At 39.5% G+C, this 27864-nt stretch overlaps 1 protein-coding gene across 2 annotated transcripts; it reads right to left on the bottom strand.

Annotated features, from left to right (window-relative positions):
• Positions 1–27864, bottom strand: NDRG2 (NDRG family member 2). 2 transcript variants are annotated; one of them, XM_075212789.1, is made up of 17 exons: positions 27729–27864; positions 18427–18497; positions 18275–18316; positions 16344–16449; positions 15434–15554; positions 15122–15184; positions 14977–15037; positions 10126–10212; positions 7911–7967; positions 7721–7824; positions 6691–6735; positions 6558–6609; positions 6426–6473; positions 5747–5782; positions 4937–4988; positions 3287–3320; positions 1–2333 (listed from the first exon to the last, which is right to left on the bottom strand). In XM_075212789.1, exons 1-17 carry the CDS (start codon positions 27826–27828, stop codon positions 2162–2164), a joined length of 1251 nt encoding a protein of 416 aa, XP_075068890.1. In that variant the 5' UTR covers positions 27829–27864; the 3' UTR covers positions 1–2161. The 2 variants fall into 2 exon arrangements, with proteins under 2 accessions (XP_075068890.1, XP_075068899.1); XM_075212798.1 differs by lacking the exon at positions 3287–3320.

Genomic DNA, 27864 nt, shown 5'->3' with positions numbered 1-27864 from the left:
TTTGGTTTAATATTTTATTTTTCAGTGTGAGGGAAAAATAAAACTAACAGAAAAAGAACATGAATCCTATACAGAATGCCTCCTGCTACACATCCATCTTAATATCCAAGCTGAAGACATAACGTAGCTCATCCTCGTCTCCTATTCTGTCCAATACATGTAAAGCTGGATAGGTCACTGTCAAATGGAGAACAGAGTACATTTGCTCTTCTTTTGTACCCACTTTACACACGGACAGAAGTGTGTGTATATGTATAAAATACACACGCAAAAGAGCAGCAACTTTTTATAAACTGCTTTTCCCTTTATTCTGTGCTACAGTTGTTTAGCACATTCTGCCCGATGAATCCTGGAACTTGTAAAATACCCAATGATAGGTCATATGGGATGTAGTTATATGGAGCAATAGTATTACAGCTATCCAACATACCTACTGTTTGGACAGTCTCAAAACAGTAAATTCTTGTGAAAAATTATTTCTTTCAACAAAGGAAAGCCATCAGTCACCACTCTAGCTGTGGCTGAAATAGGGCAAATCTCCCGGTATGTTCAACAACAGCTGGGAGTACAAAGGCTTGTCCATCCTTGCTCTTGAATGTGAAGTCTTCTAAACCCATACACACAATTAAATTAAAAAGGATTTTATTTTAATTCTACACAATTCATAAAGTAGTATGTGACTTTAATGTAAGCATATGTATAACAATCCTTCTTAAAGTAAAATCTGTGTACATATAGATTTGTTTAGTGTGTGCTTAAAGGACAAGTAGTCAAAACCAATGTAATCATTTGAGTTATGTTGGCACTATGGTTTCACTTAATGTAATACTGAACCTATTCTCAATTATGTTTTGAACTTGACAGTAGCAATTCTGAACAGGTTGTGAGATGTTAACAGATATTCTTAATTGCCAAAGATACAATTTAGTACATTGTGACATTTACCCTTCTGACATAACATAACAAAATATCTAACAAAAAAAAACAAAAAACTTCTTAATGCGGTATAAAATATATAAAGATGCATACTGCCAGGTAAGAATTACTGATGTCTGGTCAAATTATAAATGTCCTAGAAGTTGCCCCCAATCCTAACCTTTATGTGTAATAAGTATGTCAAAATGTCAATTTCTTATTGGTGTTCTGCCTGGACGGCAACATCACTAGCGTGTATTGACATTAGGGCGGTTTAACGGTAGGACGCCAGGTGGAAGTTTGTGACACTTGTAATCTTCTACTTTTATATGTCTCTAACCAAACTACACTTAATTTAAAAAAAAAAAAAAAAAAAAGCCTCTACCATGTGCTTTATCTACATGTTTTGTTTTTTTTTTTTCTTTTGTTTTTTTACAACTTAAAAGCATGTGCTAGTCTTGTAATGCCTCCCCTCTAAGACTCACGGAAGCAACCCTGAGCAAGTGGCAGCGGGGGAAGAAAAAAAAAAAAAAGTCACCCAAGCACTACAACTACAAGGTAAAGGGAGTCGGGTACAGTAAAAGACATTAGCTCTAAGCTTCTTAGAAGCATGAACAGTCTTCCTTTGTGCTGCAACCTTTACAGTGACCTCAAAAATGACTAAAGAGTATTCCAGTGGCTGGACCTTTGAGATCTCTCCCCACCAGTTTCTTACCCCCTTCACTTTGCCCTGGGCATAGAGGATCTTAGGAGGGGTTGTTAACCCATAAGATAACATTATGTGCCAGGGAAGGGGGGTGAAGAAGCCTGCTAGGGTAATAAAAATTATTAAGAAAACCACATGAAGGTGGAGCTGTAGAAAGCTGTCCTGCAGTCTGCCTGACCATGGAGAGTTTGAAATAGGGAAGGACAATAGGAAGAGAAAACCAGTGCAGAAGGAATACATGGAAGAAAAAAAGCATTAGTTCTAGCTACCCCATTGCGAGCCAAGGTTAATCTATCCAACTGTAAGTTAATGCAAAATAAACAAACCCTGCAATTTTGTTTACAAAGGTATATGAATCGTAATACAAAATAAGAAAAGGCAAAGTGATCAGAAAATTACAGTAAAAATCTTGAGATAGGAGAGAAACACAGGTACAGACATCTTGTTATCTTCCATGAGAAGACTGGGTTTGTTTTTAGTTTTCTAATTAGCACAATTGCTCCGCTAAAATGCCTTTCCCCTCACGCAGAGTGGGAGTGATCACATGTCCCCAGCATCGTCACTTCTCAGCAGGTCACCTCCGTGAACGTTCCGGCCGGTCCTCCCCCCGACTCGCTGCTCTGCGACAGGGTACGAGAGCGTGAGCGATTCCCCTCGCTGGACAGAGAGGCGGTGCGGGAGCGAGACAGACGAGTCATGCAGGAGGAAGCCACTGCAATCAAACAAGAATGAAGTTAGCAGTGGAATGGGTAAAAGGGACAATGATTAATGAATTAAATATTTATTTGGTGGTTTAGGCAGTGCAGCTTAAATTGCTGAATCTCTTATGCATAGAAAACTACAGAGCCCTGTCCTCACCACTTCTTGAATTACCATACTCCATTTTTCTTAGCAATGCCAATAAACATAGAAATGCATGTATGTATGGTTATTTATATATTACATATTGAAATCTGAAGCACGGTCAATGTATTCAGTATTGTAATTTCACATAATGTTTTGTTTGGTACTATGCATACCTCCCAACTCACCAGATTTCAGTGGGACAGTCCCAATTTTAGAGATCTGACCCACTGTCCTGCGAGTGGGTATGTTGGGGGAAGGGATGTATGTAATAGGCAGCCTAGCGCTTTACTGCACTAAGTAGCCCTCTGGGGGTGTGGCCACAGAAGATATTTACTATGTTCTCCAAGTTTGAAGCTCCTTTCTCTCATACCAATTAACAACAGATAAAGAATGTCAGAAATGAGTGATATACAGAATAAACATGACAGGTTGTGGGGCTGGTGGGATCTTGCAAATTACAGGTCAGCAGTCTAAAGAAGGTTAGCCATGCTTAAAAGGTAATAGGTAAAAGATCACAGGGTTATAATATACTAAATAAGTACTCCTCTGTCCAAGAAAGCTTTAATACATATAACATATTGCATTGTTGGCTCCTCTGACACTGAAGGCATTATAGCTAGGTATTCAGGTGTCCGTTCACAAAAAGAATATATACACATCATATTCACACAAAAGGTGGGGGTGAGTGTCTCATGCCCGAGCACCTTTACAGAAGAGGGTGAGGAGGGTGAGAAGAAGAAGCAAGGGTGCAAGGACCGAGAGCAGTGAAGGAAGGAAGGGGGTGGTAGGATTGACAAGTTCTTCAAAAAGATACTTCACCCCATACTGCGCTTCTTATCCAGGATGTGGGGGACTGGGGAGAAGAAATAGCAAGACAAATGAATACTTCTGGAACTATTAAGATCATCATTAATTGTAGGGCCTGTGTAAGGCTGTTGAGTGGGACAATCAGCAAAAATGGATATCTTTGCTCTGTTATTGTCATATTAAGCATCCACAGTTATAGAAGAGGAAGATACTAACAATATTTTAGAATATTCTCACAAGAGAAGTAGGAAAATATTTGCCATTTCAGAATATCTAGAGCCAGGAGGATTTTTTTTAGAACAGGTAATGTAGTGTGAGCATATCCAGCAGGCCCAAATGGCCCACAGAGTGAATATGCCTAAGGCTTGGAAGTGCTAGGTGGACTTGGGGACAGGTCCATGGTTTCCAGCTCTGACCTATTCGTTCTCAACGGACTCTGTTCTCACGCAGCACTGAGTCACAGAAGAGGTTGATGTTAAAGGTTAATGTGAAATGTATATACTAGCTGAGAGAATTGAGTGTGATTTACAATGGCTATAAAATCCTACGGTCTTTCTCAGATAAAGACGATGGAAAATGAAACACAAGTCAGACTTATCCTGTACTTTCTGTGTTAAATGTGATCTACTAAGTATTTAACTGTAAAACCTTCCTGTCACAAAATAGTAGCACTGTGGAGCATGGGGTCTTGCAGCCCTGGAAGGTTGGACAGTCACATCCTGGTGCTTCTGTAATGGATCATACGCCTACAGTGGATGGCAGGACATTGTGAAATTGCTCTGCTACTGGAACCTTATGTGTTGAGAGCACTGATTGGACAACTGTAGCAGCCAATCAGTCAGATGCTCTTGTTACAGAGGAACCAGACATAAGACTCATACCATTCTGCTAGCGTTGTGAGAGGAGTTAGCATTAATTAATGAGTGGACATCTCTGAAATAAAAAATAAACGGTCATATCGAGAGATGATTGATTCAATGTAAGTAGTGGTATCACTCTTGGAAAACAAGTGGCTGATATAAAATGGAGACATTTATAATGAAACTAATCAGGGAAGCATATACAGCAGGCAGGGTGATGGGAAATAAGGTATGATGAGGCATGTTTATCTGCTTGTAACATACGGGGTTTTCAGAAAGTGGCAGACAATATGGAGACATTTCTAACTTGTCTGTTGAACCTATGTGATAAAATGTGGAAAACATTTACCTTCATTTTAGTGTACATGAACCATATAAGATCACATTATATTTGAATGGTTTCCAAAAACAGTGATACTGTAACATATACTCTCTTCAGCTGTTTAGAATAGATTCATATTCTATTTGACAAAGCATTGTCTTGTGTTTGAGTAACTTACAACCATCAATAATGAAAAGAAAGTATTGGCTGAAGCTGAAAGAGTAATATCTGCCTGGCCATGCAGCATAAGGTAGCAGGGGCACTGTAGACTTAATGGTGAATAGCTATGAAGCCACCGTGTTCATAGTACTGGACAGCTTCATTGCAACTACCTACTTTACAAACAAGGAAGTTTGACCCTATGTATGACAGAGCAATAGAGCACAAAACACTGTCAACAACATGTAAAAAAAAAAAAAAAACAACAAACAAATGGAAGTTAAACAAAATCAAAGAAAATAAAATTTTAGCAATACTCACTGTATCCCATTCCCTGCACAAAGTACTTGAATGCCTCAGCGAGTTTCCCAGGCTAAAATTTTATAGAAAGAATAATTAAAAATATAAACAAACACTATTCACTTATGAAATGAGGATCTTAATTTAAACATTGTTATAACCTTATGTGTGACTTTGTACATACATAATAGAATGTTATTTTTCGTATTTCAGTTTTGCTTAGTTAATGAACATCCATTAATAGATACATTGACCGAAATAGAAGTGCTCAAATTTCAGGAACACTTAACCTGACATGATAAAACATATTGCTGTAAGGTTAATAGTACTTAACCACAATATCAGCACTTGTAGTATATTGCCTTTGACCAGTAAAGGGGAGAATCGGGGGTATTAAACATGAAAAAAAGTAAAGTGCTAAAAATTTAGCTGAAGTAACGTGTGGTGGTAAGGTTACCTAACCCTTGTGATTGAGGTCTGATAAGCTTTTATGGATTGTACTGCATTGTAAAACAAATACTGGCTATGCATGAAGCCTAAATGTGTATTAGTAATGCTAGATCTACTATTTCGCACATTTGTGTAGCTCTTGTCCTCGATTATTCTAGAAAGCCTTCCAGCAGCCTCTGATTTCCTGCAAAGTCACTACTATTCAACTAAAAGAATAAACATTTTATTCCTTATCACATGCAACATACAATGTAGCACAATATTTTATAGCTAGGTTGTGTGCGCTACAGTTGCCTTTACTAAAGTAAATAAACTATCATGAGTACTACATGTCATATGGTAATAAAGCAAATGCATAAAGCGATTGTTCAGTAATAATACCTGTGTAATCTGTGGCTGTCCACCAGAATCTGCCATCTAAAAAACAAAATTCACAATACAATGAGGATATTGTGGGCCTCTCCTGCCAGATCATACATTTGTGTTGTGTCATCAGAATTATATCAAGCATATAGTACCCTATCAGTAAGTGCATGCTTTCCAACACGCACATCTCAGATATACTGTAATCCAGCCCTTCTGTAAGCTCTTACTACCCTTTGTTTTCATGTCTACATTAACGTTGTCCACCTCATGTGTCTCCGTTTTACATATATCCCTATTGTCCAGCAATGTGGAACACTGATGCCAATAATAATAATGCTAATATTATTATATTATATATATATTATATATATATTATATTATATTATAAAATAGTATCAAACACTAGAACATTTGTATTCTTTACAAATAATATATTAGCTCGCACCATCCCTAACAAATGTCAAAATGACCTTGCCACAGTTTTCTCAGTAACACTCTAAATCTCATTACCAGGACCACTATTTATCTACCTGATGTATCCGTTAGCTCCCCGTGTAGAACAATTTCAGATACCACACTGAAATCTAAATGACTACTTGTAGATCAGCTATAAACCATTTCCACTCTTAGGTACTTCTAGTTGTGTGATCCATCAGTGCGTGCACATTTTCCTCGTCACACTTTTTAAGCTCACCTTCAAGAATGATGTCTGTGTTGGATCCAGTTTTGAGTTGCATTCCACCTGTAAGCACACAGAAGGTTACCCAAGAAGAATCACCCACACCTAAAGAAAACTCATGTGAAGTATAAATCCACCCGTGCTTACCACTGCATCCTCATGAGGAGCCTGATCACCAACTACTAGCATCACAGGACATCTGAAAATATAACCAAAATATGTCAGAGGGGCATACCGCCAATTACATCTATGAGCAATATAGGATCAGAGAGACACTCACTTTAAGGTGATATCACTTCCACGTTCCAAGTTCAAATCTCGACGACTGCAGAACACAGAAAGTTGACAACAGTTGAAATGTGTATACAACAAAGTTACATTTCATGAGACAACACAAAATCAAAATTGTGTAAAGACATGGGGGTATGTAGCAAAGTGTGGTAATTTAAAATGAATCTTTTTGTGTGGTTTTCAAAAACTAAATCATCATAGTAAAAGCATAAAAAAATTTTTGCTTTAACACAGCAGATTGCAAATGCCGGTTTTGCGACCTGCAATCCATACAAACTGCAATGAATCAAAAAGCGGTCTGAAAAACTACACCGACAACCATATAAAAATATTTTTTTTAGATTAGATAATAATTGACTAGACTGGTCAAATCATATGCATTTTCAGTATGATGCCTTTATAAAAGTGCTCGACCTATAGCTGACAGCTCAAATGTGGTCACAATGTAACTGCAAAATATTTTTAGACACAAATCTCGACATTTTCAACCTTAAATATAGTATGCAGATGCATCAATCAAGTAAATTTGCAGCAGGCCAATGGGATGCACGAGATACTCCTCCTAAAAGGTGTATATTGAGCATGAAATTGAGTCAAAATTAGTTGCATCACAAAGTTAAATCTGTAGTGAACAGATTGTGTCTTTCAAACCTTACACACAGAAAGATTTCTAAGCAAACACAGATTTATAAATACTGTTGGTGCGAGTTTGAAAACCACACCCAAAATTAAATTGATGGCAGTTTTAATATGACAGAATAAACCACACTTTGATAATTACCCCTACTTTCTTGAGCCAACACCAAGTAAGCCTTAGATTCAACTTCAGCACTCATGTTTCAGTCTTCAATTGATAAAGTATTCACCATTGTAGCTTATGAATATTATTTTTTTTATAAACTTTAAACTGTTGTAAATGTAAATACTTATAAAAGTTTTTGGGTTGTGTCCAACACAATATTAAAAAGGCAATGCACCTGAACAGAGCAAGTAACAACATTTATTCTTGTTTAGCTTACCTATTGTAGCTGTTCCAGTACAGCTGGTTGTTGCTCACAATAGGGGAGTTTAAAATGCTAGTTTTGTACTGACGCACAATGTCTGTATTCCCTGAAATGTCTTCCTACACAAACAAAACATCATATCAGAACGATTCACTACTAGCAGTGCAAAAAAAGCTTATGTCAACTGGAAGGTGGTTCTACTTACTGCACTGAAAAGATGAGAGAGGATCATTTCTGGGATTGATGATGTGAGACCGGATAGCTAGAGTAGAGAAAGCCACATAACCAAAGGGGTTAAGAGATGATATGTGCAAAAATATAGTATTAGTAAGGGAAATATTTATAAATGCATCAAAATGGAATATGATATCCAGGCAAAGAGTCTTCGTCAAAGATAAGAATGCTACACGTGCATAACAATCCAAGACTGACCAGATTTTTGGTTATTTAATCTCCTCTGAGCCTGAAAGAGTGGTTAAACAGGATAGACCTCTATAAGATCATGGATGATATTTCCATATTAAGTAGAGAGCGATTTACAAAATTTGCAGCAATTTGGTTCCATTGGTTAGAGTGCAAGGAGACTCCTTCCTATCGTACCCTCATCAAGTATGAATAATCTATTTTTGTATTGTCTGGGAAGCTCGGACATTCTTCCCTATGTTGTAGGCGAGGCATAATCAGATGACTCAACTGTACTGGTAACATCAGGCCAGACAGGCCCATCTGGTAACCCTTTTTAAATAGGAGAATTTTTACCCTTTTATTATCAGGATTGCTCCGAGGCTCACCACACTTCATCCTCCTTTTTCTTACCTGCCCCCTTCCCCCACTTGTTTTTCTTTGTTTTTTAGGAAAAAAAAGGAAAATTTGAGGATTGTTTCTGTTTATTTGTTTACTGATGTACAGATGTACACTATATGGACAAAAGCATTCGAACGCTTGACCATTACACAAACAGGGACTGTAATGACATTGTACTCAAATACATATATTTTAATATGGCGTTGGTCCCCCTTTTGCAGCGATAACAGCTTCCACTCTTCTTGGAAGGCTTTCCACAAGATGTTGGAGTGTTTCTGTGGGAATTTGTGCGTATTTATTCTGTAGAGCATTTATAAGGACAGGCACTGATGTTGGAAAAGAAGGTCTGGCTTGCAATCTCCTTTCCAGTTCATCCCAAAGGTGTTTGATTAGGTTGAGGCCAGGGCTCTGTGCGGGCCAATCAATTTTTTCCACACCGAACTCATCAAACCATGTCTTTGTAGTCCTTGCTTTGTGCACTGGGGCACAGTCATATCGGAATAAAAAAGGGCCTTCCCAAAACTGTTGCCACAAAGTTGGAAGCATAGCATTGTGCAAATTGACTTGGTATGCTGAAGCATTAAGATTGCCCTTCACTGGAGATAAGGGACCTAAGTCCAAACCCTGAAAAACAGCCCCATAGCATTATCCTCTTTCACCAAACTTCACAGTTTGCATAATGCAGTCAGGCAGGTAACGTCCCAGCATCTGTCAAACCCAGACTCGCCCATCTGACTGCCAAACAGAGAAGCGTCATTCGTCACTCCACAGAACACGATTCCACTGCTCCACAGTCCAGTGTCGGGTGTTTTACACCACTCCATCCGACGCATGGAATTGGTCATGATGATGTGAGGCTTGCATGCAGCTGCTTGGCCATGGAAACCCATTCCATTAAGTTCCTGTCCCACAGTTTTTGCGCTTACATTAATGCCAGTGGAAATTCGTAACTCTTCAGCTATGGAATCAGCAGAACGTTGACGACTTTTATGCACCATGCGCCTTAGCAGCCGTTGACCCCGCTCTGTAATTTTATGTGGTCTTCAGCTTTCACTTTATAATAATATAACTTACAGTTGACCATGGTATACCCAGTAGGGATGAAATTTCACGAACCGTCTTATTGCAAAGGTGGCATCCTATCACAGTACTATGCTTGAAGTCACTGAGCTCTTCAGAATGACCCATTTTGTATCACAAATATTTGTAACTGGAGACTGCATGACTAGGTGCTTGATTTTATACACCTCTGGCAATGGGTCTAATTGAAACACCTCAATTCAATAATTAACAGAAGTGGCCAAATACTTTTGTCCATATAGTGTATATTGTTTTACGTGTTTAATCTTTCTCTCTTTATTGAGGAATAGTTAAACACAAACAATAAAAAACAACAAAACAGCCAGATTGAGAAACAGATTTTTATACATGCCTTACTTAATATCAGTTTCCCATAGTTGCGGGTGCACTAATTGAGCTTGGCTAGTGTGAGGAATTAGAATGTCAAACAAAGACAACAATCTAAGAGAGATAGGCAAAGCAGACACTTATAGAATTAACAAATATAGTTCTAAATACCACTTATAGTGTGTCCAAAAAAACAGACTCATATTTACCTTATGTGCTGCCCAGTCCATCCAGCCTTTGGCATTTGGGTCAATATTAACGAGAACTAGACCTTCCACAGTGTTAGGATGTGAAAGCTGTGGGGAGAATGACGTGAGAATGTGATAGGGTGACAGCCCTGAGACTAATTCCCCCTTAAAGCAATAAGAAAACACCTGTCAACATTTGAACAATCAGAACTTTGGTTGTATTGATAGTTGTGTGCAGTATTGTGTGCAGTATTGTGTGCAGTATTGAGTTGCAGATTTTCACTACACCATAATGAGAAACATTTGTGTTATGCCTATTACAGTACTTTTAAATACTAAGAACATTTTTGTTATGTAATACGTTCCTATCCAACAAAATGACCCTACTCCTCAGTTTGTGCTGGTCTTCAGTCAGAGGCCCTACTGGGGAATGCAGTGTTCCCACATTAAGGCTCTCCCTATCTTCGACTTTAAAGAAAATCGACAGCTGCTATTATGCCGATGCAGTCCCACTCCCTATACATTAAAGGAATTATAATTGGTTGAGTATTGAAAGAAGCAGAAGATAAAAATGAGATTTTTGACAATTGTTTAATGAAGGCTCCTGGCAGGGTAATTTTCCAGTGGAGATGCCTGAGGCTAGAATAGTGACGATACCCAAGCCATGTAAGGATCTGACTGTGTGCCAAAATTATAGACCTATTGCTTTACTTAACTCTGATATAAAGATATTTGCTAAACTAATTGCAAATGGCCTTAGCCCCCTAATTCCATCATTAATACATCCAGATCAGGTGGGTTTTGTTATGGGTAGGCCAGTGCCGTAACTAGACATTTTAGTGCCCTGGGCGAGACAGGGCACCGGCGCCCCCCCCATCTATGTGGGCGTGACATTTGCCGAGTGTGTGTGGCCAGCTTAATGTGGGGGTGTAGTTGGCACTTTACAGAAAAAATTCTGTTACACATATTTGCAAATGCATGAAAAGCTAAATGCATGTATATATATTTATATCTATATAGATATATGGCACTGGTTCTATATTAAAGTACAAACCAAATTATTGATATTAGAGGACAGATGGAAAATCAGAGAACATTGTCTCATGAGAGATCTTAATCAAAAAGGTACTGACAGAAGCAAAAACAGGATATTTTATAGGGGAGAATACATGATTTTTATAGAGGTGGAAATCAACTTTCCCTTTCACCAAAACAATCTGAATCATATTGGATGTATATAATCTGCTAAATTCTACATTTACTATCAGTAGCAAGCATTAGAGACAAATCCTCTATAAGAAAGTCAGTGCAACTTCATATTTTGCTCACTAAATCCTGTCTGGAGGGGAGATCCCAGGCACATACAGCTCCCTCCACTACCCTCCGTTTCCTATCACTGTAATATCTGTAACAAAGATCTACAAAAGTCACAACCTTACCGTGCGGGATATACAGGGGACACTTTGGTAAGTTGTGTATCCGGGAATTGTGAGTAAGTTGTGTATCCGGTAGGTTACAATTCATTCAGGGCATCAGAAGCAGTGGAACGCATGTGCGTTCCACCGAAAACAGGAAGTTCGACATTTGGAACGCAAATGCGTTCCAAATGCCGAACTTCCTGCTTTCGGTGGAACGCACATGCGTTCCACTGAACTGCTTCTGATGCCCTGAATGAATTGTTGCTTAAATTAGAGCGTGGTTTCTTCTGGGCACAGAGGCAGGTAACGGGCGGCTGCGCCCCCTTGGGCTTGCGCCCTGGGCGGTCGCACCGCTAGCACCGCCGTCGTTACGGCTCTGGGGTAGGCAGACATCTCATAACACTCGTAGAACAATTAACATACTGGAACAAGTTAATAAATCCTCTAACGAACTATTAATTTTATCTAGGGATGTGCACCGGCCACTTTTGGTGTCTCGTGTTTTGGATTCGGATTTGCTTGAGGTTTTGGGTTCGGATTTGTTTCGCAAAACACCTGACGAAAGGTTTTGGTTCGGATTTAAGGATTTGGATTCATTTTGAAAAAAAACATAAAAAGTGCTAAAAACCAGTTTTGTGGTTTTTTTTTTTCACACCTACGCTATTATTAACCTCAATAACATTCCTTTCCACTAATTTCCAGTCTATTCTGAACACCTCACAATATTGTTTTTAGGCCAAAAGGTTGCACCGAGGTAGCTTGAGCACATAATGCCAAAAAAAGAGGTACAAGATGGAATTGTTCTGGGCCCTCCCTCCCACCCCTCGCGAGATTCGACAGAGCCTCGTTTTCATTTTTTTGCCTGCCGGAAATATCCGAACAGTGCTCGGATCCGCACTGTTCGGGTGGGCTCGGATTAGCGGAATCCGAGCCCGCTCATCTCTAATTTTATCCTTAGATGCAGAAAAAGCCTTTGACAGGCTGCATTGGGGATATATGAGGTAGGTCCTTATCCGGTTTGGTTCTAGTCAAGTGGTCCTGAACTCTATCATGGCACTATACAATGGTCCGTCTGCATCGGTTTATAGTAATGGTTTTACGTCAGACAAAATTTTTGATCACCAACAGTACTAGGCAGGGATGCCCCCTGTCACCCCTCATATTTGTGTTGGCTATAGAACCTTTAGCGGGAAAAAAAAATAGACAGCATCCTCAGTTTCCTGGCGTCACTTTGGCTTCATCCTCCTACAAACTTTGTTTATTCGCTGGTGATATTTTACTGTATGTTACCAAGTCTCGCTGCCGTTCCTTCACGACCTGCTACTTAAATTTGGTGATGCATAATTCTATAAATTAAATACCTCTAAAACAGATGCTCTACCTGTTAATATATCGGGCCCTCTTCTGACTCACTTGAAGGCATCCTATCCGTACTCTTGGTGAACCACCTCAATATCGTATCTAGGGATATTGATTACTCCACATATAGATTCTTTAATTGAGGCAAATTATATTCCGTTACAGTTACAATTGGCTAATTTAGCAAAGTCATGGCAGTGCAGCGAGATATCCTGGCTTGGTAAAATTGCTGCTTTCAAAAGGTCAATACTTCCCAAATTAATGTATCTGTTTCGCACAATTCCCCTCATTTTACCTAAATTGTATATGGATAAACTTTGTCATATTAAGATACTATGTGTGGAGGGAGAAACCTCCAAAGCTTTCCCATACAGCTATGACACGATCCAAAAGAATGGGTGGTCTGGCCCTTCCCGATTTAGCTAGATACCAGGAGGCAACCATACTTGCGCAACTCTGATTGGTCTCTCCCGACTGCTCATAAACCATGGGTAGATTTAGAAAGCATTAGTTCAGGCATTTCCATTGCAAGATCTTTTAGGAGTCCCTAAACTTTGGCGCCCATCCTCATCTGAATTCCCTAGACTTGTAAAAGATGCGCTACTGGTGTGGGATAAGGCTTTGAAGTCTACAGGAATTATGACTCTCCCTACCTCTAACCTCTCCATCTTAGTCCTTCGAAGGCTCATCCCAGATCTTAATCTTAAATATGGTTCGCTAAAGGGGTTACGCCTGTTAAATCATTATTTTCAGACCAAACTATATTATCCTTTTCGCAATTACGGGACCAGTTCCATATAGCATACCAAGACTTTTATAAATATTTACAGGTCTGTCATTGGTTAACTTCTTTATGATCCCAACAACTCCCCCTGCAACAGCCTCCCTCGCACATCCATGCTAGATTAACAACAGGGGCAAACAGGGCAGCCACTTCTTTTTGGTACACGATCCTTACTTCTGGGAGAGAACCGTTGAAGCTACCTTCCCAAAGTGCTTGGGAGAGAGACCTCGGCCTAGTATTAGACGAGAATCAATGTGACCATATCTTTCATAATGCTTATAGGACAGGGTTTCCCAAACCCAGTCCTCAGGGCTCCCCAACAGTGCAGGTTTTCCATATCTCCTTGCTGGAGCACAGGTGTATTCATTACTGAGACACATTGTAACAGATCCACAGGTGGTCCTAATTATGTTACATGTGATCCAGAAAACCTGCACTGTTGTGGAGCGCTGAGGACTGGGTTTGGGAAACCCTGTTATAGGATGTCTAGGTGTTTGAACCATTCGGAGATGTTTTATAAACTACTCCATAGACTATATCTGACCCCTGACAGGCTTCATAAGATGTGGCCAACACACTCTAAGGCCTGTTGGAGGAACTGTGGAGGGACGGGAGATGATATACACATGTTCTGGAGCTGCCCTGTTGCAAATAGTCTGTGGATTGAAGTATATGCTCTGGTAGCCCAGGTTATCAAGACTTCAATTCCTTCTACAGTTATTTCCCTCGCAACTATCTTATGGAGAGCCATATGTTGCTGGCCATATATTTATAGCAACTAGGGCAGTGATCGCTCAAGCATGGAATAAGACTGCCAACAAGGGAGCCCCCACATGACCCTCTTTGGCAGAAAGAGGCACTGATCGCGATACCTTTGCTGCCCACTCCACACACACCAGTCCTCACCATGGTCGAGGAGACGTCTAATAGAAAAAACACTTTGCCTCCCCCCCAAAAAAAAAAAAAAATTATGGCAGCTACAAAAAACAAACCCTGTTCTTGTAGGCACTTAAAAGAATGAAAAAAAAAAAATGGAGTTGCTAGCAGCCAATGGGGGTTATAGAGGGGGAGGCCTGTTAATTTAAAGTACCCAAGCTCCACGTCATCGCCCCCCTACACCCCAGTGCCCCCCATAGGAAAAATTGGGTTTAGTGGGGAGAAATTAAAAAGAATGGCTGGTGGAGGAGAGAAAACAAAAACAGCTAGATATTTATATTAATACACTAGAAACAATAGGAACATTTTCAAATCAGAGTAAAAAGATGGTCCTGTAGTAATTCCTGACTATTAGTTCTAATCAGTGTTATTTACCGTATATCTGGCGAGGACGTAAGCGCCAGCACCTACACCAATCCCAATAATACTGGGGAAACTGCAGCGGAGAAAGAGGAATAGTTACATACAACCCATGAAAAGTGAAAGTGTGTTCCAGATGTCTGTCTACAGGATCACTCACTTCAGGTATTGCAGCACACATGGGATGGTTTCAGCCAACTGATCAAGTGATGGGTATTGATACCTGAATGAGGTAGAGGCAAAATTAGAGTGTTAGGATTAGGAACATACTGTTCTAAAAAATGCTAATGTACCCTTCATGCACTTAGCATTTCACGACACTTTGCTATATACAGTATAATAACTTATGTACATTTTTATTAACTATGAACATAAGAGGGAAGAATAAAATTACATTTTGCTAGGATCCGATACAAGCTGCACAGCATGTAGATCAAACTAGCTGTTTTTTTCACATGTCATATACACTCACCCAGGAGGATAGACAGCTGCCCCCTCCTCTTGTCCTGGAGCATCAATGTGGCAAACAACAAAATTCTTCACAATCTCATACATGTCCTCATAATTAAAGAGTGTTTCAAAGCACATCTTATCTAAAAGACAATAGACAAAAGTAAGTCATAAGGGAAAGAAAGCTGAAGATGATAGATAGGTGTGCTGGGAGTGGAACAAGCAAAATCAAACACCGTTTATTACTCTGAGCTCACCGACATAAATAAGTATATAATATTTCAACCTGCAGATATACTGCAATGATTAATGGTTTAAAAGATAAAGATTTCCAAAATGTGAATCTCCAGTTTCTGCTCTGATGTCTAATTTTTGGAAGTTTGCAGAAACAGAGGAGCAGTCAATGGTATAATGACTCCGTTCTCCCAATTATGCAACTTATCTCAGTAATTACATTGTTGCAGCTATAAAATAGCTAAAGCGAGATCATCATTTTTGTGAGCAAATTAGATACAGATCCTGTTGAACGTTCATGCATAGTGACAGGACTGGCTAGCGTATGGCCCGTTTAAAACACCATGTCTACAAGTATTTACTCTATTTGTTCTTCAGTAAACAAGTTTTATTTTGCCAACTAGGATTACTGTCAATGCAGATTAGCAGGATAAAACTATAAATAATAAACAAAGGAGTAAGAAGACAGAAGAATTAGTAACTGCCCTTTAATGTGACACAGAACAGCAATGATTTGGATTCAGAGAACACATTATTTCTACATAATTACAGAAACATTGTCAGTCACAGACAGTGGTCAGACAAACACAGAGAGAGCACTACAAGTAACAATCAGACACAAACACAAGTTTGATGCAGACAGACGCACACAGAAGTTGACAACAGGTCAGCTGAATACAGACAGCCCTCATACTCACGGTCCATCCCTACATCATGGAATGTTACAATCGCTGGCCGCTTGGGTTTGGGGGTGCCCTGAATTGTGACTGTCACCATCCCATAGGGAGTCTCGATAGAATGCTTCTACACCGCGAGATACAGAGATGGAGATAGGGATAAGTATATACCAGAATTCTAGAGTGATGTAAATACACCGCAAGGGACAGAATAAATGCACACTGTAACATCAATAACTATAAAGTGCAAAACTGGGTTCCCACAGGTCTAATGCTGTTTGAGCCTTTTTTTTTTTTGACAAATACACCCAATTTTTGAGCAAGGCACCTGGTTTTACTCATGAAAGCATCACCACCTGTGGGGGATGCTAAGTTTAGCATATTCTGGTGGGAGAAATTGGAATTTTGTGGCAGAAATCAGGCTTCATCTGTGATGTTCTATGCACTTTCCAGGCTCATCTCATATAGCAATGGGAATTACCAGGTGCACTTCAACCAGTGCAAAAACAACAAACCCTCAAAACAAAATATACAATAGTGACACATGCAGATAAAGATAGTTCTGATGTTCATGTTTTATTCAAGGACAAAAAACGAAAAAAGTTTAGTGTAATGAAGGAGGAGATCCTAAAGTTGCAGTAGGTTGCACTATAAAATGGCGTTTTTACAATTTCCTCCATGCGCATGTTCAGGTGGACCTACAGATCAGGAAGTAGGCATCGGCTTTGAAATGCACTTGGCGGGCAAAAGTGTACATCTGTGCAAATAGAAAGGCTTTAGAAAAAAATAAAAATAATGCTGGCCTACAAATTTGCAGTTGGTAAATGCGTTTTCTTTAAGGAGCTCCTGCACAGAACATAAACCACATTATTATATAAAAACATTGTATACCAAACTTTCAATGCCATATAGTAAAATACAAGCAATATCACACACTAAGACAACTCAACACCCAAGCTATAGCTGAAACACGCACATCACATTGAGCACAACTCCAACTATTGTTTGTACCAGACTCCCATCAGCTCGTACAGTAACACACGATCCTTTGGCATGTCATTTTTATTCTGCCCAGACAAATGAGAAGGGTGTCCAGACAGCAAAATAACAAGGTTTAGAAAAATACTAATCAGGGATGATAATTTTGATAAACTAACTACGTAAGTTAAGAACCTGGCTATGTCTGTAAACCTGACTTAGATCTAAAGGTTTGTGAATATACAGAAATTTGAGTGCACACATTTTAAGAGTAAATAAACTCCGTCCGCTCTCTTAGCTACAATAGGTGTCATTTCCCTAGCTGAAGTATAAATAGTGTGTATTACACCAGTAGTACACTATGTACGATTTATTAAACAGATGTTAGATAACCTGTCACTTTTGTTTTTCACAAAGTGCTTTGCATGCTATGTCAGTATATTTAAAAAAATAAATAATAAAAATAAAATGATATACCCCATGAATGCGATCAAAACCCTATGTGGCGCTGTATGCAACCGCTACGACTGAAGCACGGTCAAGTTGTATACGCTATACTCGCGCTCCTAGGTGGCTTTCTGCATCACAGACCCCTCGCCAACCAGAGGAACAGAATGAAGGAACAAGTCTGAGCAGTTGGCACGCTGACTCTGAAGCGGAATCAGGATATTATCATACAGCACACATAGTTTTGCAATGCTTTCGCCTGAATTTATAGTTTTACACAGCTTGACGTTTTTTACATACTAACAGTTGACAGTAGTGATAGTGTTTTTTTTAACATACTTACAAGTGCCCTTCAAGCTGATAAGTGACGAGGCACTATTTGAAAATACACACTTCTTCCAAACATGTGAAAGCTGATTAGTTTATACACACATACAATTTGGTGTATTTTCAAGGAGCACACAAACAAACACACTGAAGTTCACCACTGCCCACACTCATGCACACTCTAAAGAACATATGCATACCTGCTCTTGCACTTGAAGTAGTTTTGCGGCTAGCTCAGCTGCCTAAAAAAAACAAAAACAAAACAGAGGTTGAAGGATCATATGGAGGTTTATAAGTTTAAAGAAACAAAGAAAAAAACAAAAACTAAAAACACTCAGAGACAAAGTCTTACCTTTAAAGGGTCCAGCATAAGAGCATTATCCTCCGTGATTTGAACTTCTTGTAACTCCGCCATCTCCAGATCTACAACACAGCACAATATTTCACACACTAAATCATCTTCAATAGCAGAGCAATAAAATAAAACATGTAAATACAAGCAAATGCCGTTTATTTACAGCAGCGGAGCTATAAAATGGTGCACTTATTACAGAACTGGACACCTCAACATCTGATCTATTTTTAGACACCAGTGGTCCTCCTCCATAATTCACCTCCTATAACCTTAAATAGGATACAGCAGCAATGTACAATAGCAGAAAAATAGCCAATGTGTCATTTCTCCCTCTGCTGGAAAGAGAATTTTGCGATTGTGTCACAGACACTTGTTCTACAGCAAGACATGGTAGTTTGTTGACATATATACACATGCTTCTTGCATCCTAAAATTATGTTACACTATATCATGCTGTCATATCAATCCAATGACTATGTAACAACTTCCTGAAACTTATATCTCAAGTTCCCAGAATTTTCATCACAAAACCTAACCTCTACTTACAAAAAACTGCAACCTCAGACAACCAGTAAGAACACAATCCCTGCAGTGTACCATACAATATCTAGTACTTTTGTTGCAGAACACTGCAGTTTTTATCCATACTCTTCTCTAATTGGCATGGTATATTCAGGAAATGATGGGAATACCAAGCTGTGCAGGTAGGACAAGTAAAAAAAAACCAAAAAACAATACAGTACTGCGCACATATAACATAATGTACTGTTTACAGTACAGCTGCTTTGTAGAAGCAAATGCAATACAGCAACAACAACAAAAAAAAACATCTCACTGTATTGTGCCACATTCAGGGCCAGGCAATGCTATGTCTTGTTTTGCTCACATACAAATATTTTGGGAGTTTTTTGCAATCTACATATTCATACAACGTGTCTTTGTAGTTAAAGACAAAAAAGACATTAATAGGATGGTCAGGGTTCCCAGACAATATCTGATTTTTGGTGTCTATATACATTTATTTATATAGCACCATTATATGCCATAGCACTATACAAGTGGGAACAAACTGTAATAAAACAAGACTGGGTATTACAGATAGACAGAAAAGCAAGAGGGCCCTGCTTACAATCTATTGGACAATTACTTAAATAGCACCAACAAATTCCGCAGTGTTTTACAGACAATAGTTCATCATTCACACCAGTCTCAGCCCCAGTGGAACTTACAGTCTATACTCCCTACCACACAGGTTAATTTACTCAGAAGCCAATTAACCCATCAGTATGTCTTTGGAGTGTGGGAGGAAACCCATGCAAACACGGGGAGAACATTAACTCCACACACGGAACCTAACCCATGTCCCCAATGATGTGAGACAACAGTGCTAAGCACTGTGCCATCTTAATGCCCTTTACAAAAGGCAATTATAACAGTCACTATGAAAATCAGATATCCCAGAGGAAAAGTCCACCAGGAAAAAAAAGGATGTGTCCTTGCAAGTAGCACCATCAGTCTTGCTAGATGGTTATTGTTGGGGAACGAGGTGTTAAAACTGTTCATATCCACCTGGTACCTCATTTTCACTCAAGAATGTGTTCATATGTTTTGTCCTATGTTCCCTGGGTGTCCTCATGAGCAATGGGAGGTTGGTATCAGGTACTTTCTATAAAGTTTAAGCCAGTTGGAATAATGTCACTTCACCAAGGTTTTTGTTGTTCTGTAGTAGTTTTAATATGTAAAGAGCCTCATCCTCCCTGGGGTAATCCTACAGATAGTAGCGGAACTATGCAATTAGAGGACCAGTCAGATTTCGCCCAGAAGTGCCATTTATCCCAAATCTTGTAAACCTGGAAAATGGACTAAATGGGGTAAATCTAGGGAAGGTACCGTGATTATCTGCATCTCCAGTGATTATGTCACTCTGAACCATTGTGTGTGCCCCCAGACCTCATGGAGCCAAACCCAGCAGGAGAGGAAGTGCCACTGAACAAGGTAGCCAAAGAAGATTGTTTCCCCCCATACCCTGAACTTACTGCACTGGAAATCGGAGAGGTGACCAATGAGAGTGCAAACAGGAATGGCTAGGGTTGTTGCCGTTACTGTTGCCGCTTAATTGTCGAAGACCAGAATGAGGACTACAAGTACCGGATATCCACGTCTTTCATAGCCCAAGTTTTGCAGTGGTGTTTCTGTTAAAGCGGGGGTGACGGCTAAACGGACCGCTGCCCTAACAGCACTCAATCCATTACACTGTATCAGAGAAGGATACCCCAGTTCACAGTGTGGTGGTTTGAGATCCCCATCTCACGTAGGTGAATAAAATAAAAACAAACAAGTTTGCCTAAACACACACTCACGAAAAAGCATAATATATGCATGTGCAAAGAAGAAAGCACCTAGCAGTGTCACTGGCGGAATCGCAGGGGCTTGCTGCCGGCGGCTGCACACTGCAGGTCTGTTCAGCAGTGACAGTGTGCTACCCAGCTGCTCTGATTGTGTTTTAAACACAATCAGAGCAGCGGGGCAGCACACTGTCACTGCCGAGCGGACCTGCACATACTGTGCAGCCGCCGGCAGCCTTAGAAATTAGAAAGGGGGCGGGGCCTAAATCCCCCCCCCCCCCTAAAATCGCCCGGGGTATAGCAATAGTCTGGATCCGCCCCTGGTCACTGTAGCATTACAAGCGGTTCTGTATTGTTGGCGTCCATCATCATCCGCTACTTGTACCCACCCTTAACAACTTGCAAACAATACAGCTTGGACAGTCGTATATGCGTCTGTGCCCGGTATGCATCTGCTCACAATTGAGCAAACACCCTCTTACTGTACTATGCCTACGTTAGAACTCACCTTCCCTCCCTCATTATACCTGCTGTCGCCTGGAGAGGCGTAAGTCAGGATCACACAAATCTGCATAGCACATATGCATGCAGACACTTTTCTGGGATGTGCAAAGCAATTTCACACATGACACTGCAAAATGGACGTAGTACTCACTTTGCATAATCCCCATTGATCTAAAGGAGTTTATTTTTTCATGTGTTTTTCCTTTAGTTTTCACAAGCTCAAAAGGCATTAAAAATAGAGCAGACAGATTCCTCTCTTACTACCAAGAGATATAATGCCCATCTCACCCACCAGCCAGTGGTACATTCCCTCACCACTTGTATGAAGAATGCTTGTAATCATCTAGGATGGATGTCACTTCAACACCTAAAAAGAATGGTTGTCTCACTCCAATGTCCCCCACACTGCCTTGTATGGATACACCTAGTTGAATGGTTTGATTAGTATTACTATCGCCCATATTACGCAATGCTGAATATAAAATTTAAATATATAATTATACACATCAGCCCCTGTCCCATTGGAACTTACATTCTAAATTCCTAACAAGCACACACTGGTCCATTTTGTGAGGAACCAATTAATCTACCAGTATGTTTTTGGACTATGGGGGAGGGGAGGCACACAAACTCCACACTGATAGAGACTTTGTTTGAGTTAAATCCATGATCCCATCGCTATGAGGCAGCAATGCTAACCACTGTGCCATAGTACTCCTTAGTCTCATGCGAGTAACATTTATGTGTGCTTACTGTAATTTGGTTATACAGAAACTTTAAATATTATGGTTTAGGATAATACTATTTTACTATGTATAGTGAAATGTAAACATGTAATACAGGAAAAATACTAGGTATGGAAATAAGATGGATAAAAGGAAAAATCAGTAAATAAGAGTGTGGTTTACACAACAAAGAAATTTGCCGTTTTGATTGGTTACTGTACAAATCTGAGCTTGTGACAAAAACAATAGAGAAGGACTATTAATTATACCACAGGACAGTCCCCATCCTCCTCCACCTGGCACAGATCCTTCTCCCCATACACTGACCAGCATTGCCAAGGACTACAAAACATTGCTTCTGACACAATTGTGTGTTTCCCGTCAGCCTCACCCACTATAAACAATTGAAGTAGATGTGGCACAGATTATTATATTGTCTTACTGAACCAAGGCAGAACCCGTGAAAGCCTTCTTATAAGCAGAAGGTCCATTTTATATACAGTAAATCAGCAAGTCCAGTCATTCCTCAGAAACCAATTTCATGGGATCTTTTAGGTTTCTGAATTGGGGAATTACAGATAGGGTATTTTTCCAAAATTTGAAGCTTGCCTCAAATAGACTAAATTACATTTAAAAACTGCCACTCGTATTATTGTGATGTGCTCCTCACATAATCACTGCAGCAATTATTCATCTTGTCCCCTTTCCAGAACATTCCGGAAAAGTGATTTCCAGAAGGAAATTATACCAATACATACATTTTTCCCTCAGTATCATTCAATATATGTGTCATTTACTGACTATTTCAAGTAAACAAAGCTACATAGCACTAACAATACATCTGAGGAGAGTCTTATGAAATAAGATACTTTGGAAAACAACCATTTATACTGTATAATAAGATAGTATATGTGCTATATTATATTCATCCTTTCTGCCAGTCATGTGACAAGGTCAGTAGGTAAATCTAGCAGTATGCCTGCACAATAAACAATGTGCCACCGTTTCCCAAGCTCCAGAACATGCAATAACAGCTATGTCACCCATGGTCAATGTTAGCTTTTGTTAGTTCTGTGTTTGCTGAAGTGAGAAACATTTATTCCTTTTGTAGTGGTAAAATTGGATTTTAAATTAGGTCTTGGAAGGGTGACTCCATTTCTTTTACCAATATCATTGTGGCTCTTCACGTACTGTACATACAGTAAACCACATTTACAATGGCAGATGTACACTAGTGTGCATAGATGGTCAGCCCCTAGCATTTCTAGGTACATGCCTACTTTTGTGGTCTTTGTGGAGTTTCCTACACAAATTAGAAGAGTGCCTAGATTTGAAGAGGCAGAAAAAAATCTGCACTGTGCAAAACAATTAGCCACATTTAATACATATATTAATCATGAGTGAGGAGACATCAGACTTATTATATGTTGCACTTGTGTGTGTTACATGCGTTTTCACGTTGATCGAAGTGCCCTTCATCACAGAAGTGCAATTGAAAGTTGCAATAAGCATAGGAAGAGACCTGAAGACCTCCAAATTCATGTTTTCCCGTCTCATTTTAACGCTAAAAACCATGAATATAAATTTTGGAACATGCATTTGATTAGACTCACTGGATCTGATGCAGAGTAAGTACTATGCCTTTTTGCGTTGCGTATCTTGCGTAAAATCGCTCTGCGCAACCACAGAAAGTAGGCCTTCCGCTAACCTGTGCCTGGAGAGGTGGGACAGGGCTGCTCAAATGTAGGCAGAGTACAGTAAGGACGTGTTAGCGCAATTTCAAATAAATGCAGACCAGGGCACAGATCTGTATACACCTGTGAAAGCTGTATTATTAGCATCAGGAGTAGGTGCAAATAGCAGATGATGATGATGATAATAGTCTCCGAGACTAGTGAACCGCTTGTCTTGTGACCTGCTGACACTGATTTGTGCTTTCATCTTCTACAGTATCTTACATATATTGTGCGTGTGTGTGTGTGTGTGTGTTTAAGGAAAACTATTTTTTGTTATTAGAGACCAGGATAATTATTAGTTTTTTTAAAGTTCTATTGATGCTTAATAGCAAATGGGTTAGTTGCACAAAAAACATATGGTTAAAAACCATGTTCATAAGCAAGACGTTTTTGTGACATGTGCCTAGCGTATTTACAGGGCCCTGTATTATCAGACCCTTAATGGATGTTTTCATTAGTGCATGCTAATGAATCTGACACACCTAAACAAGGATCTAGCCTTAGGAGCTCAGGGCTGCATATTGGGAAACACTGTATACCTTTTTCACTCTTCTCCAATCCTTTCATATGATCCAGTCAATAGGGAGCAGAGCAATAACATAGTTACTCCCCTTTCATCATGCTATGCTCTTGCTACAAATGGTTTTTTTATCACATGACCTCCCCTTCAAATAATGGTATGTCCCTGCCAGCATGGGCTGGAGCTGTGGCAGGGCTCCCAGGAGTTACGCAGCTTTTGCCCTTCAAATCTTGAAGGTCACGAGATCAATCTCATGAGCCACAAAAACAGACTGTCAAAATGTAAACATACAATGACACATAAATATTAAAACAAACCAATACAAACAAGTAAATATCATTAACAAATAAAAAAACACAGATACAGAGGCATACATAGATAGGTTACTAGACTGACCCCGAATAACCAGGGACATATGACTGTACTGCATTTAGTTTGCCTGTCTGTAGTTCTTACTATGAAGCTGGCATGAGACTTAAATACAAGATATGTTTTATGTGTCAGGATTTACATAGGTTACTGGAGACTTGTCCAGGTCTCCTTGATCAGAACAGTTCAATCTGGTTGTTTGAAAATGTTAAAGGTTCTCACTGATTAGTGACAAACATAATTTTGAAGAGAAATAAAACTATTTTAATGTTATTCCACTTCTAAAGATAACCATCTCTGTAAAAAAAAAAACCATGTTCTGTAGCCCTGACAATTTGCTTTTTGAATGCAGATCAACAAGTGTAGCAAGATTGATTGTGGTATGTGGCCATTCAATACAGAACTGGTCCTATCCAGACTAAACAAAGCTGGAAGAACAACAAGGACCCAAGGCTCCCACTAACACAGCTACTGTTGGATCTACTTTCTCTTGTTCTGTGTATTAATCATAAGTTATAAATAATAAACAAATAAAAAAAGTCAACAGAACGGGATTGATGGAGGTCAAATCACAAGCCACGCCCTCTTGGGGGCGAGAGAGCTCTGCGCTACCAACCTTTTACAATGTATTAGTGGAGCTTTAGTTGGTGTGTGATCGAGCAAATGATCTCTGTTTTTTATTGGACATTAGTTGCAGCACATTTTTTTTTTCTAGGTCTGAGCACTTAAACAGCTTGCGTGACAACCTTCTAAGAAGATATATTTATGGCTATAAAGAGGTTTAGTAGCAAATTTGCACCAGACTTGCATTACACCACCATAATGTAGAGGACTACGGAAAGAAACAAATCTGTTGCACTAGAAAACACCAGCATCAATAATATCTTCCAAAGTTATTTTATGAACTAATTAGGAGTAGAGATGTGAAAAACGTTCACTGTTCCACAAAATATTCGCCTTGTTTTGCAATTGGACGCAACATGTTTCACTGTGGTAATTTGGCCTTAAATTTTCTCAGTCCTACCCCAAACCACAACATACAGCAAAATTAATTGATTGTTGTCATCCCAGCTTTCTTCATAGACTATACATTCTGCAAAATGTAAAATACAGCGCACAGAATGGCAGGAGCGAAACCCTAAGGGGATGGAATTCAGTTCCCTGCAATGTGGTGTTAGACATCACGGCAAAAACTGGCAGAGTTAATTTCTGGGTACTACAGTACCTGAACATCACCAAGTTCTCTGTTCCTCTATAAAACTAGAATTGCATGAAATGTTGACATACTATCATTAATCTCGCATTAAGAAATGGGCTAAAACAGATAGATCTGCTGACAAGTATTACTTTTTTTGCTGACAAAACAAAATGAATAATAAAATAAAATTCAACATATTTAAACGAAAGTGCAGAAGTAAGGAATTAAGCATAAATCTCTTCACTTTATATATTAGTAACCCTGATTTATCGGATTGTTTCCTATATCCTCAGGGTAACATTTCAGGTTCTACATACAACATGACAAATTATCACAGAAAAGTTTGATTTTTCTCACGTATATTTTGTAAAACAATAAATGATGAAGTATAAGACTAGTTGCTTAAGGACTATTTTACAGGGGGATCAGCTGTGACTAATGGGCTACTACAGTACTCCTGTCATTCATACTTTATACAGGCCCAGTGTTAAACTATTTGCCTAGTGTTCTTCTACATACATTATCTTACAGAACACCCTAAGCCATAAAGCTGTCTCTACAATTTCCACCACTTATTTTAACATATGGGTTGCAAGTGCCATGAATTTCCTCAACCCCATAGAACACCTTCGATATACACATGTTATACAGTAATAATGCATAAGCATTTCTAGTTAAAATAAACCAAATAAATGGAATTCAAATTTAGAGACCATATTAATTTGCTTCTCATCATTACACCTACTATGCAGGAGTAAATAAGACATTTAATTAATATACTAATGTTTTTATATTACTTTCACTTCTAGAATTATTGATATAAAATGTAAAAGCACCCTAATGATTTACATACTTTCTATCTATAGATTTTTCATGTTGTAATGGTAAAAATGTATTTAACTCAAGATACATGTGGTCCCATGTAGTAAACAAAAGAAAACAGGTAAACAGTGACAATTAGTTTTCCTAGTATGTACTAATCATCCCACTCGTATGTCTAGAACGTATGTTAGTGTGTTCACAGTATAAAACATGTGAATAATGATATTTTTGCCTCAGCAATGGGTTACTTCCTAGCTCAGTCACACAGACAGAGGTTGTTGTGTTGTTACTACACGTGGATAGATAGGAGGGGTTACAGGCGGTGTCAGGGTGTTTGTGAGTGTGGCCACAAGCAATGTGGGAGGGATGATATTGTTGTGGAGGGTGTAAGTGAGAATGGGGTGTGAGTTACTGCGTCTAGTAATTACATAGATTTTATTTTACTATCTGACGTGATGTGTTTAGTACAGACCCAGAGTGAGTGTCAGGTACTAACCAATGTGTCTATGTAGATAAATGTTGTAGTAATGTAGTGTCCATATAACTGTTGATCATGAGCAGGGAGTAGGATGTGCTGTAAGATGTATCTTCCTAGTACAGAGCTGATACAAGAGATATGACGCTGGCGGACACTAATTACACACAAGGACACGACGTTCCAAGCGCACAATATAAAGGAGTTCCAGGTCTTAGGGACCTCACTCATGATCGGTGCACACGACGCGCACATAACTGTCATCGACACAGAACGTAAAAGGACACAACACACTGCACACCGACCATCTGCTGTGTGAGAACAGACACAGACATCACACAGACAAAACACACACACACACACACACACACACACACACACACACACACAGGATCACCGCGTCGTCCCCACTGCACAGGTCGTGTGACACACCATGTACATACCGTTACACACGAGAGATCCTCTAACACACAGGACACACTAGGCATCATAATGATAACTGCAAGGCCCGATGGGACTTAATGACACTACAGGGTTAAGGACAGTGACATTGCACGCACGCAGTCTAACCCAGGCTGACACGACACTAGTCTGGGGACACTCACTGCGATCTGGTGTTGTTTCTCCGCAAGCTCTCCCTCGCCTCCTGTGTCCTTTCTGTGGAGCAGTCTGTAAGATCTGAGAGACTACCAGACAAAGGCACATTGACACTCCCAGGGAAAGAGACAGCAAGGGGCGGGG

Source organism: Mixophyes fleayi, chromosome 1, assembly GCF_038048845.1.
Source record: "Mixophyes fleayi isolate aMixFle1 chromosome 1, aMixFle1.hap1, whole genome shotgun sequence".
In the NCBI taxonomy this organism is placed as follows: domain Eukaryota; kingdom Metazoa; phylum Chordata; class Amphibia; order Anura; family Limnodynastidae; genus Mixophyes; species Mixophyes fleayi.
Note: the sequence above shows the minus strand (reverse complement) of the source record. Positions and strands in the feature narration are given on the sequence as shown.

Coding starts and splice junctions, on each gene's coding strand:
- NDRG2 (XM_075212789.1), bottom strand. CDS start 27,828: ATGTGCCTTTGTCTGGTAGTCTCTCAGATCTTACAGACTGCTCCACAG. Junction 18,498..27,728: donor AGAAACAACACCAGATCGCA/GTGAGTGTCCCC, acceptor GCTGTGTTGTAG/ATCTGGAGATGGCGGAGTTA. Junction 3,321..4,936: donor TGTGCAGGGAATGGGATACA/GTGAGTATTGCT, acceptor TCTTCTCCCCAG/TCCCCCACATCCTGGATAAG.